Below are 12,061 nucleotides of genomic sequence, written 5' to 3' on the forward strand. Positions count from 1 at the left end.
GCTCCCTTCCCTAGAGCAAAATTGAAGCAAAAAACTCAGCGTAAGAATAACTAAATAAAGAGCAGAAATGGCAGGAATCGGTGAAAACTCCCCCCAGGCTCGCTGCAGCCATTGAAAGCCTTTCCCGCTTCCTCCCTCCTCTTGCATGAATTATTTCCGTGGCACTGTGGCCAGCAAGGGTCGGTTCTGCTTTGGGGGGGAGCAGTTGGTGTTTATCGGGGCTTGACTGGGAGAAATCCCGGTGGCTGAGATGGTGAGATGGCTCTGGCTGCAGAGAGCTTTGTGCAGCAAGAAGGAGAGTTAAACCCTCCCGCAGAGGCTGCAGATGGTGCGGCCAGAGCTGGTGGTGTGATCGGGTGGGTGGTGATGGGGGGGGGATCCTGCTGGATTTATGTCCTGCTTTGTTCCCAGTCATCACCTGCCTGGGGAGCCCTGCGCCATCCCCGCGTGCCCCCGCTCAGCGCCCTCGGATGCTGCATTGGGGATCGGATCTGAGCCAGCTGCAAAATAAAAGGGAAACGGCAGGAAGGTGTCCTGTTGTTTCTCTACTGCAGAATGTCTTTGGGGAAGGCTGGCTCTCGTGCTTTGCTGGGTTTCTTCTTGGGGGGCTGGTTCCCTCCCCACGGCACGATGCAGGGAAGAACCAGGGTGGAGAGAGAGGCTGGCCCTAGCCCAGCTGTGCAGGGCTGGGGGAGCTGGACCAGCCAGCTGGGCTCCCCCAGGCAGGACACCCGTCCTGCTCACACAGCGTGCTGCTCGGCAGAGAGAGGACAGAGACCAGCACCACGACATGCCCCTTATTTTCATTCCTTGTCTTTCCGCACTGAAATATGCTGGGAACAGTCACTTGTGTGCCTGCACATACATGTGCGTGCACACACGCACAGAGGCTGGTTCAGGCCAGCATCATGGAAATCTGGCTCAATCCTTCCCTTCAGGGTCTGATAACAAACCACTCTGTTATTCCTTAAAAATACTGTTTCAGACTGAAGATGATAACCCGTAGCAAGGCATCAGTGTAATAACTGGACTATCTGGCAAGCGTGGCTATCTGGAACGAGAGGGCAGGATTTCCACCCTGTGCAGGCACAATGCTGCATAGGATGCAGGGATGTGGGGCCTTGATGGAGAACCTCATGCAGTTCAGCCTACCCTTCCCACTGGTGCACTTGGGGCTTGAGATGCTCCTCAAAGACTTGCACTGGAAGCTCCCAGTCTTGATAGGTTAGTTCCTGCTGGAGTTGCCCTGCTGGAGCTACTCCTCCAGTTTTAGGACCAACCTGCAGGGTACCTAGACCTCCTATCCTGGGATCCAATCCAGTTGTTGCAAGAGTTTCCCCAGGTCTCCTTCACTGCACCATGTTGCCCTTGGTCAGGGATTCCCCTAAGGTTTATTTGTAGGGGAAGGAGATGTTTCCTAAGGAGCAAAATGTCCTAGCCTAGGCCCTGGAGCTCCTGACCTTATCACTGATCCCAGGGCAGGACCTCTCTGCTGGGGTTTGCTCCTGATGGAGGGAAAGGAAGGATGCTGCTGCGTTGCCATGGTTCCCTCTGCCAGGCCCCACCTCCGAAGCTGCATTCTGCCCTGGCTTCCCTCCAGACCAGGATTATTTTTCTGACCAGTTTGTGTCATAACAAGATGTGTTTCAGAGGCCTCTGAAGAGTTGGGAGTAGGTGGGCAGGAGGTGAGGTAGGAGAGCATCACGAGAGGCCTGTACACAAGGCAGAATGTGGTTGTCACCCCCTGAGAGCCATGGGACACATGTTTCTGTGCCTGCCCCACAGTATCCAAGTGACTGTGGCTGCATCTCTCCTTGGGGCGTGCTTTTCTTATGACCAGAGTCAGTGTTTTCAAGAGCACTTTTGGCTCTCAAAGGACCTACCTCCAAACAAGGTCCTTCTGGTGTCCTCTGCTCCCACTCTGCGGCCACCTCCCAGGGAGCTCTGCAGGAAAGCCAGTTCCTTTATTTTGGTGCCTGGTTGGAAAAAATCTCACCCAAGTGCGGGAACTGGTTCCATCTCTGAGCACTCCCCTCCCCAAATCTTCACCTAAACCCCCAGTGTGGACATTCCTTCCATCCTGTCTTGCTCTGGGACTACACATGCTCAACAGCCCCTTGCAAGCCCAGGACCTCCTTAGTTCTCTGCTTAGGCTCCCACAAGCTTCCCCTGCCCAGGTCAGTGCCCTCTCTCCTGCAGCATCCCTGCAGTGGAGAAGAGAAGGGTGGGTTTACTTCATTGAACTGTCTCCAGTGAGTCAAGGCTGGCCATGCTACAGGGGCAATGTTTGTACAGCGCCTGACACAACAGAGTTCTGGTGCAAGACACAAGCATCAGAGCATATGGAGGGGTACTGGTGTACAGAGCCCTTGGACATGCTTACCGGCAAGAGGAGAGAAACCTCCTGGAGAGCTTCCTTTTCCTCATGTTGCCATTACTAACAGGTGGGAGACAAAAACCAGCCCCCAGGATAATCCTACTGGGAAGCAGCACAGCTTCCTGCTCCTTTCCAGAGGCGAGAAGAAAACACCTTCCCCTAGGACACCAGCCGATCCCTCCCATGCAGCATCACCGTGCCAGCTATCTCCCAGGTGTCCGTTTCTATACAGCCTCTGCAGAGCAGAGCTGCACCTGGGCACCTGCCTGCCTGCCCAGCAGGACCCAGGCAGGGTTTTGAAAGGCCAGTTCTGCCTTCCGCTGGTGCCATCGCTTCCACCAGGCCTTTGGGGGCGTTCGGTCACATCACACTCAGCCCAACGGTGGACAGCAAGATAAGGTGCAAAAGGCCCGGTTTCCTGTACCACCTGCCCCAAGAGCCCCACAGTTAAATCACTCCGGACAAGATTTGATGGGGGCCAGCAGTCCCCCTGTGCAACACTCGCACTGCCCACACCTCCAGTACAAGCTACCCAGCTGGCTTAAACCCTCGCTACTAAGGCACTACCTGCCTGCAGCTCTTCAGGGGGATCAGGGCAGTGGTGTCCCCATGCAGGGGTGTGGTGACACAGGCACTCTGGGCACCTACTGACCTCCCCAGGCCAGGGAGGAGGCACCAGCAGGCTACTGGGCTTGCTGCCAGCCTCAGGATGCAGCCAGGGGCCCCCGGGGACTTGCCACCTGGTTGCCAGTGCATGACTCACCCAGGCGGCCTGGGGCACCACAGGGCTCCCGTCACCCCCACACCCCCACGCACCCTTGTTTCGGTGCCGGGGCCCTCGGAGGGCCACATGCTGCCTGTTGAGGTGCTCCAGGTCTGCCTCAGGGCCCAGGCTACGAGGCTGTCCCGGAGCGAGTCTGGCGACGGCTCTGCCGAGTGGAGGAGGAGGAGGCTGCAGAGAAGGGCGCAGGGCTAGGCAGGCTTGGTGGGAATGCGGCATCGGTGAGGGGGGAGGATCGCAGCCGCCTCTGCAGCCGCAGCAGAGCCTCCAGCCCCGCTGAGGTGCTGGCAAAGTGGATCAGTAGTGAGGAGGGACTATCTGCCCCGTCCCCAACGGGTGGCAGCAGACCCTGAAGCCTTCTGATGGTCCAAGGGCAGCCCGTGTGCCGGACCCCCTTCCTTCGGCCTCGCCTCTGCAGCCCGGGGGAGGTCTCCAGGGCTCTGCAGCACAGCCTGCACGTGACGTGCGGTTGCAGGAGCGGGTGCTTGGCAAAGGCTCCGCTGGGGCCTTTTGTATTTACCCTTATGGCAGTCTGCTACCAGTGAGTCTGCTCACTTCCAGTATCAGCTCTTGGCTTGAAATAAATACATGCAAAATTCAGGACTCGCATTCACACACTGTGCAGTACAGACCAGTCTCTGGGCTGTGGGCTGCTCTGGGGCCCAAGAAGTACTTGCCAGTGGACTATAGAAGGCAACCAAGAACAACAAACCTCACTCAGGCAGGTCCATATCCACCCTCTGATGTCTGCAGTGCCATTTGTTGGCACTTTGTTGGAGAACCCATTCAGAAAGTCTTGGCCACACAGAAGGCCACAGAGATGGTTGGGACAGTCCTTACCCTCAGGAAAGAGTCACCTCCCTTCCAAGACATTGTAACACACTGCCTCTGTGGTCCTACCACAGGAAAACTCTTTGTTCTTCTTGATGCTCCAGTTAGCTCAAAGCACTGTTGACACTGGCTGCACCAACAGCACCCAGGATCGATGACACAGCCCAGGTACAACATCTCTGTTGGAGGGCGGAAATACCTGGTAGAAGATGACAAGCATTAGTTGTGGGTGTTACCTTCAAAAAGAGCCTGCCTCTAATCTGTGGCCCAGCTAATTATAGCCAGAAGGAAAGGATCTAGTCACCTCCCAGAACCTTTGCAGACCAGAGGAAATTGTTTCAGGAGTGATGCCACTGGGAATTTCATGTGAATTTTACCCCATTTCTTCATTGTAAGCAATGAAAGGGATTTGTGGGTGTGATCATGCATTTCATTTTCCTTATTTCCTTTTGGTTTTGCTAGTAAGTTTCTAAAGAGCTCAAGAGCTTGGGTCTCTGTCCCACGTCCCTCTAGGTGTGTACTGTGTCCAGTACACTAGGCCCAGTACTATGAAGGCTTTATGTGGTTTTGGCATGCAGGTATGAATATGTACATCCTTTATGAGATCTGTGCAAATAGGAACAAAACAGTTAATCACAGGTTACTATGATTACCATGACTAATCCTTGAAGCTAGATCCCTAGCGATGATGCACCACACCCTGCAGTCACACAAAGTATTGCTTGACACTGATTGGACATGTTGCGTTTCACCACTAGCTGGGGGGGACATGTGTGGTCATAATGCTGATGGTATGGATATGAAAATATCAACATGTGCCTCACCTGGGGCTGGAGATTCTGCCCATGAGGGACTTGCTGCAGCCTGCTGGTACTGAGGGTGCACTGGAGGGCAGATCCAATGACAACATAGTGAAGGAATCCTCCAGAAAGGGTGAGGTCTTCCATGTGAGTACCAGGAATAATCCAATTTGAAAAAAAAAAAAAAAAAAAAAAAAAGGTGTTCGGGACTCTAGCTAATGGAGTAATGTTGGAGAATTGCTTGGTTTATGGGCATAGTGGTCTCCAGACTCAAATCATCCCATTAAAGTTGAGATGGCTCTTGGCTGCAGTGACGGACTCCAGCTGAGCTTTGCCTCCTGTAAATGAGAACATTATCTGTGACCTGAGGTCATTGCGTCCCTGCAGTCCACTCGCCTGTAGAGCCTGTATTAGTTAGGGCATGTTTGGGGAATGGTACATTGGCCTCTAGAGATCCTGGACTGAGAACATTTCTAAGACAGATGCATGGTCCACTGTATTAAAATGCAGTTGTATCCATGTAACATCTACACTGGCTTGAGCAATTAGTTAATGAACCAGCAAAAAGCAGTTGCCAAGCCAACTCAAATCTGAAAGTGTTTGTCTTGGAGATTCCTCGTGACAGTTTTTTTAAAAGAAGTGGCTCTAGAGCTAACCTCAGTGTGAATTTCTGTGATCCTTCTTTCCTGGATCCCAAAATGGATGACATATGAAGAGGCTGAAAGGCCTGAGCCCTGCCTGTGGCAGAGAGAAGAGCCCACAGTTAGGGCCATCCATCTGCTGCAGGACCATGGGCAATTCAGTATACTCTTTGCCCATCCATAAAGCTGACTCCATCTTCCCTTTCCTCATAGGACCAACATGTACAGCCTATGAGGCCCTGGGACGTGGCAGAAAAGCAGATGTGAGGGGTCTCTCAGCCCTTTCTGAGCAGCAAGATTTTGGCTTTGGCACTGCTTATTGAGGGAAGTATTTGGACATCACTGCTCCAAGCTGTGGAGAGTGAGTCTCAGGCACCATCCAGGCTTGGGTCAACATTAAAATCAAAATATTCACCAGCTGCAGCATCCCTTACTCATCCTGGTGCTCCAGAATCAGGCAGCAGCAAAGATGAGGCTTTACTGCTTCCACTGCCTGCTCACTTATTTTTTGGAGCTGCTCTTTAAGCTTCAGGGTCTTTCTGAAGCAGGGTAACAAGCCTGGGGCATCCCAAAATGAGTCTTCTCAAGGCTGTCTGCACTTGATCACAGCTTTGTCAATGCCTACGTGTGGCAGGCACAAACGATGGTAGGGTTAGTCGCTATTCCTCCAGAACTGGATCGAGACAGTAGGCCAGTTGCTTTTGCAGTGAGCAAGCAAGGGGTCGGACCCTGTGCCAGGCAGGTCTGGAGAAAGAAGCCAGCCTGTTATAAATAACGTGTGCTAAGCCTCTTGGACTGACCTATGGGCTCTAGTCCTACTAGGCCACTGTGTCACTAGCTTCTAGACCTGTTTGAGAATGATGCCGTGGGTCATTTTCGTGCCACACGTCACCCCAGAACAAAGCTTACTGGGAGTGGTGGCAGGTTGCAGGAACTGGTTGCTCTTGAATGAGTTCTCTGCATGCGCCTTCCCTGGATTACATTCTTAGGACTATATTACTCAAAAGCACTGGAGATCCGGTGTTCATGGGTGAGATATACTTCCTTGTCCATAGTCATTGGCAACTTCTGCACTTTGGAGAAGGAATTCCAGAGCTGCCTGTATTGTCTTTTCTTAGTAGAAATTATAACTAAAATTATTCCCACCTGAAGGAAACAGATGCAGTGGGGTACATCCAGACAAGGGAAGTGCTGAAGGCACTGGATTAGATATGCATATGTATTTTTCCCTGAAACCTGGTTCATCTCCAATAGAAGAAGCTTGAGTATTGAGTGTCACCAACAGGCTCTCTGATGTCAGAGCTCTGTTTGGTCTGACCATTTGGTGACATAAACTGGCTGCTCTAATATCTGGCCTACTGATGTGAGTATGGTGAAAGCACCTCTTCCAAGGCAGCAACAAGGCTTGATTTGAAGACCCCAGGGAATGGGGGAGCTGCCTTTCCCCTAGATGTCTCTTGCCTGACCTGTGCATCTCTTAAGTGCAGAATTGGCTCAAGAGTGCCTTATCTGGTACTGCTCATCCTGGATAACTTGGATTCGTTGGCATCCCTTCTCCTGAGTAGATGTGCTAGGGCAACTCTCCGGCTTGGCTTCTTAGCAGTTGTCCTGCTTTCTGAGGATGTATTGGGGTGTCGTCTTAGCTCTGGCCTTGCAAAGCCCTCAGTGCCTTGTTTGTCACCCATGCTCTCACCTCTCAGCCACCAGCCCCAGCCCCACTCCGAGCAATGTCCAGGCAAGCCTGTCCATTGGCAGAGCTGCCAGCTGGAAAGGGCAGCGCAGACAGAGACGGAGAACGGCATGGGCCAGAGCTAGTCGAACCCACCAAGAGACATTACACAGCTAGGACACATGGGCAAACACAAGGCCCTCATTCAGCATGACACGGGGACCTGCCCGCACACCAGCCTGCTCACCCCATGCTCTGTACAGATGATGAGACCTGGGCTGTGCCCACCTCCTGCCTGGCTTCCCAGACCCAGCTGGTGCAGGGCCAGCAGGTGTAACACAGGCAGCAGCAGCAGCAACCTCAACAGCACCACAACCCTGCTTCACCGCCAGCCACCACATTAGCTGAAACAGCCTTGGAAACAGCCTCACTGCAGCTGGAGAGCAGCTGTACTGTGGTGGTCTGCACCATTTCACCTCGAGATCCCCACCTCTTCCCCCTTTCTGTGCCATCCCTGGCCATCTCCAGTGTTTAGCTTTGCCCTCTTGGTCTACCTAGAAGACTACTAACAGACCACTCTTCCCTAACGAGGGGTTTAATGACCACTGACTGCAATAACACCTGCAAGGGGTGGGCTATGGACAGATCTCCTCCAAAAACAATACTGGAATCTCAGGCTTTTACTAGGGCTTCTCCCTCATTCCCTTCCACGCTTTGGCAGGTCCTGGAGCCTGCTTCTAGGATGCTTTGTCGACCTGCCTCTTTCCTGATCCTGCACAGGGTCTGAGCTGGCTATTGCAGCTGTTGGAAGATCACACCTGGGGTCTGCTTGACTTTGCAACCAGATCTCACCTGCTCACAGTCAAGGCAAGGTCAATTCATTTAGGGAGTGTGGCTTCTTCCAGGTCTGCAGCCCAGGCACAGGCTGGGCTGGCACAGCCCATACCAGGATAACTCTGAAGCAGGCTGAGACCTGGGCCTGGCTCTCAGCACTGCTGATGCCTGCCCTGGACTCACCGCTGCACCCTGGATGGCAGCACTGACAACGCAGAGCCCACAGAGGCAGGTCTCAAAGGTGCCTGGGTTCCTCTCTGGGAAGCTCATACATTGGCATCAGGATCAGGCCAGGAGGATGCGGCAGCATGTTGCAGTGGGAGGGAAGGGAGACCAGCAGGAGAGTGAGTAGCAGCTCTGCAAAGGGTCGGTCTCGCCTTGAGTGTGCAAACTGAGTACACAGCTGGGCTGATGCTCCACCCTGGAAGCAGACGCGTCCAGCCCAGTACACACACGCGCACTGACCTTCAGTCTGCTGGTCCTGACCGGACACAACAGCCCCCACTGGCACTGCAAAAGCTTTTGTCCACTTATTGTAACCGTCTGAATTTCCCGGGCCCTCCGCGAGGGTGCAGCCCGTTCGAGGTGCCCTCATCCCCGTGCCGCCGGAGGCTGCGCCGGGGACCAGGCGGCTGCGTGCCGCAGAGCTGCCTCTCTCCTGTCTCCCCAAGGTCAGCCCGCGCCCGCGGCCGAGGGGACGCCACGGCTCCCTGGGCGGGGAGGCCCCCGTCCGCGCAGGCACCGGGAGCCCCGGGAGCACTCCCGCCTCCGGGGCCGGGAAGGAGACGCGGGATTTAACCTGGCTCGGGCTGGGGCAGCCCTGTGCGGTGGGGTCAGGGCTGGCAGCTGGCTTGCCCGAGGCAGCGGCGCAGCTGGAGCTGGGGAGACCCATCACGCCGGCCCCTGAGACCAAAGGGCTGTGCCCCCCAGGCAGACCCCCAAGTTCGGCTGCCAGGCGCGTTCCCTGCCTGGGAGAGCTGCTCGCGTCCCAGAGACGAGAGCGTCCCTGGAAAGCCAGGTGCTGGGAAGGACGAAATGGCTCCTGCCCGCTGCTGCCCTCCTGGCAAGGAGAAAAGGAGGGCACGCAACCCTCACCCTGCAACGAGCCACCCTCTTGCCCTGCTGCAGGGGCGCCCAGCCCCACGACAGAGGCACCGCAGGGGTGCCTGGGACACGGCATCCTTACCCCGCGAGCCCTGCACGTGCCGGGGCACCAAGCCTCCTTATCCCGAAAGCCCTTCGGGCCCTGCAAATTGACGTTGCGGTGGCCGCGCGCTCCCCGGGGCCCCGGGGGAAAGGCACTGGTCGAGAGAGATGCAGAGCCAGTGGGAATATCTGCACCTGAGGCGTCATCCCTCATGGCCCTTGGCTCCAGGACACTTGTCCCTGGTTTCCTTCCTTCCTTCCTCTCCCTGCTCTGGAGCTAAATGTTATTTTAATTGCAATAGCAGGATTTCTGCCTGGTTGTTTGCAGCCTTGAGGAGGCATTTCCCTTCCCCCTGGCTGGTCCCGTCTCCCCAAAACAGGCTCCCTGCCCAGCGGCTCCTTGGCTTGGCGGCTGCTGTTTAACAGCGGTTGTTTCAGTTGCCCCGAAGGTCTTGGTGTCGGACCGAGGGCTCGGAGGGCGCGTGGATGCTGCTCTGTAAACAGCATTGCTATTCCTGGAGCCTTGCTCGAGGGGAAGAGCCAAACATGAGTAACGCAATGCAAAAAAAGAGATGCGCTGGCAGGATCTGGAAAGGTTTGTCGCTCCAGGGTGGCTTTCTCAAGCTGAGCAAACCTTGCCCCAGGACGGCGCCGCGTTCCCGGCCCTCCCGAGCCCGGCCGGCACGTCCGCGTGCGTGCGGGACAGCAGGAGGGACCCTGGGGACCTTCCTTCCTGGCACGAGCAAAGGATGAGGGAGCAGGAGCCGGGGCGCTGCGAGGTGCCTCTTGCCCCCCCCCTCCCCCGGCACCCCGCCGTGCCCCCCGGCCGGCGGCCGGCACCTGAGCCGAGCCGGGCACGGGGCTCCTGGCGGGATGGCTGCACCCTATCGCCGCGGCTCTTCCTTCCAGTTCCCCCCCCCCCACCTGCCACCGCTGCAGAGCCCAAGGGGCGTCCCCAAGGTCTGGCAGGGTCAGACCCTCACCAACAGGCTCCCCAGACCTCACGGTTTCTCGTTTAGAAATGGTTTTTCGTACAAGGCAGGGCAGGAGGGCGGCCTGGAGCACCACGCCGGCAGGCCGGGTCGCCCAGGCTGGGCTCTTCCTTGCCGAGGCTCAAATGTCCCCTCCGTCCCCAGAAGATGACATCCTCCATCCCGCTGCCTGGGCCACCCCGCGCTCAGCCAGCCTGGAAGCCTTCCCGCCGGCTCAGGCACATGCCAAGACGCGGGTTCCCCGTGCACCCCGGCCCCGCGGGAGCCTCGCGCCCCGGCCCCGCGCACCCCGGGCTGGGTGGAAGCGCCAGTCTATGGCCCGTGGTGGCCCAGTCCCGAGGGGTCCCTGGGGCGGGCAGGTCCCCGGCGTTGCCGCCCCCCCCCCCCCAGTTGTGTAAGGCCGGCAGAGTCGGGAGGCGAAATGAGATTGCCGGGGATTACAAGGAAAAGGCTCAGGCTGCCTGATTCTTGTTTCTAAAAGGAGCTCTTAAGCCGCTGTTGTTTTCCTGGCGCTTCGGATTAGCGCCCGGGCGCGCGGGGTGGCTCGAGGCTCCCCCAGAAGCGACCTTCCTTCCCGGCCCCGGCCCGCTGCCGCGGGGGCGCCTGCTGCTCCCTGCAGCTTCTAAGTGCAGAGTGCAAGATAAAACCAAAAAACAAACAAAAAAACCCCATGGGTGCTGGCAGGTGACAACCGCTCCGCAAGCCCCCACGAGCGCGCTTAGCCACCTCCCCGCGCTGCACCCCGGGAAGGGCGCTAGTGGTGGTGGTGGGGAGGGACGGGGGGGCTCGCTGTGCCCACTGCCGCGGCCAGGGCCCGGGAGCCCGGGGCTTGGGCTGCAGAGCGGCCCGAAGGACCAGCCCTGCTTTCCTCCTCTTGCAGAGATTATGCACGATGTGATCCGGAAAGTGAAGAAGAAGGGCGAATGGAAGGTGAGTAAGGAGGGGGGCCAGGATGGACCCCGGAAGGGCTGGAAGAGGAGGAGGAGGAGGGCGAAGAGGCAACAGCCAAGTGGGGCGGGCAGGAGGAAGCTGGGCAGGAGGAAGGTGCCGTTGGATTTATCCGCACTGCTGCCAGGAGCCTGTGGCTAAAAGCGACAGCGGAGGGGCACTGCCCTCGGCCTTTGCTGCCAGGAGCGCTGCCCTGTCCCACACCTCCCCACCGGCTGCGCGCCAGCCCCACAGCTCCCTGCTCACGCTGCTCTCCCCAGGTGCTGGTGGTGGACCAGCTCAGCATGCGCATGCTGTCCTCCTGCTGCAAAATGACCGACATCATGACGGAGGGCATAACAAGTGAGTACCGCCGCTCCTGGCCCCTTCGTAGGCAAGCCCCGGCCTGCTTGAATCCGAGCCATCTCTTGCAAACCTTGCTGCATGAAGGATAAAATATCCCTCTATAACAGGGGAGTGGTGAAGACTGCTCTATTCATGGCTGTGCAATAGCATGGCCAAGGGGTTGCAGCCATCTCCAGGGACGTACCGCTGCTCAGGGCACCAGCACGGCCCTAACCCAGCTCCCTCCCACTCCAGACGGGAGGACGCTGCCTTCTATCATGCACGGCAGAGTGTCTAGGTCTTGTGCTGGGCTGCTTTACAGGCTTCCCTTCCTGCCTGCTGGGGCTAGAGAAGCCCGAACATCTTGTCTCTTGGCAGTGTTTCAGCCCATGGAGACTGGGCATACAAGGAGGAAACCAGGTGTCATTTTATGACAGCCCTATAAATAGCTCCCTGCAGCACTAGGAGAAGCACTTAGAAAGGAGAAGGAAAACACAACCAGCAGATCTGGGGATGTTCAATGCTGTGGTGGTTTGTCGCAGCCTCCGTCTGGGTACCCCAGACCTGCACCAGCCTAGGACTTGGTTTGCCTTTTCCCATGGCTTTGCTATGGGGAATTACCTGGGACGGCTCCCCATTTCCCAGGTGAGACATGGAAACCAAGGCCTCCGTGGGTGCAGACAGGCCTTCTGCAGCGATACAAGAGCTGCCCATGGTG

The 12,061-nt window shown here is 56.8% G+C and overlaps 1 protein-coding gene across 2 annotated transcripts in view; it reads left to right on the forward strand.

Moving 5' to 3' along the window:
- Nucleotides 1–12,061, forward strand: part of STXBP1 (syntaxin binding protein 1) — a 28,071-nt gene that overhangs the window by 1,296 nt on the left and 14,714 nt on the right. For both annotated transcript variants that reach the window (XM_062591271.1, XM_062591270.1), the window contains exons 2-3: nt 10,952–11,001; nt 11,280–11,361. In XM_062591271.1, coding sequence (XP_062447255.1) covers nt 10,952–11,001; nt 11,280–11,361 — 132 coding nt within the window. The remainder of the gene's footprint in view (nt 1–10,951; nt 11,002–11,279; nt 11,362–12,061) is intronic.

This window comes from Rhea pennata, chromosome 18 (assembly GCF_028389875.1).
Source record: "Rhea pennata isolate bPtePen1 chromosome 18, bPtePen1.pri, whole genome shotgun sequence".
NCBI lineage: Eukaryota > Metazoa > Chordata > Aves > Rheiformes > Rheidae > Rhea > Rhea pennata.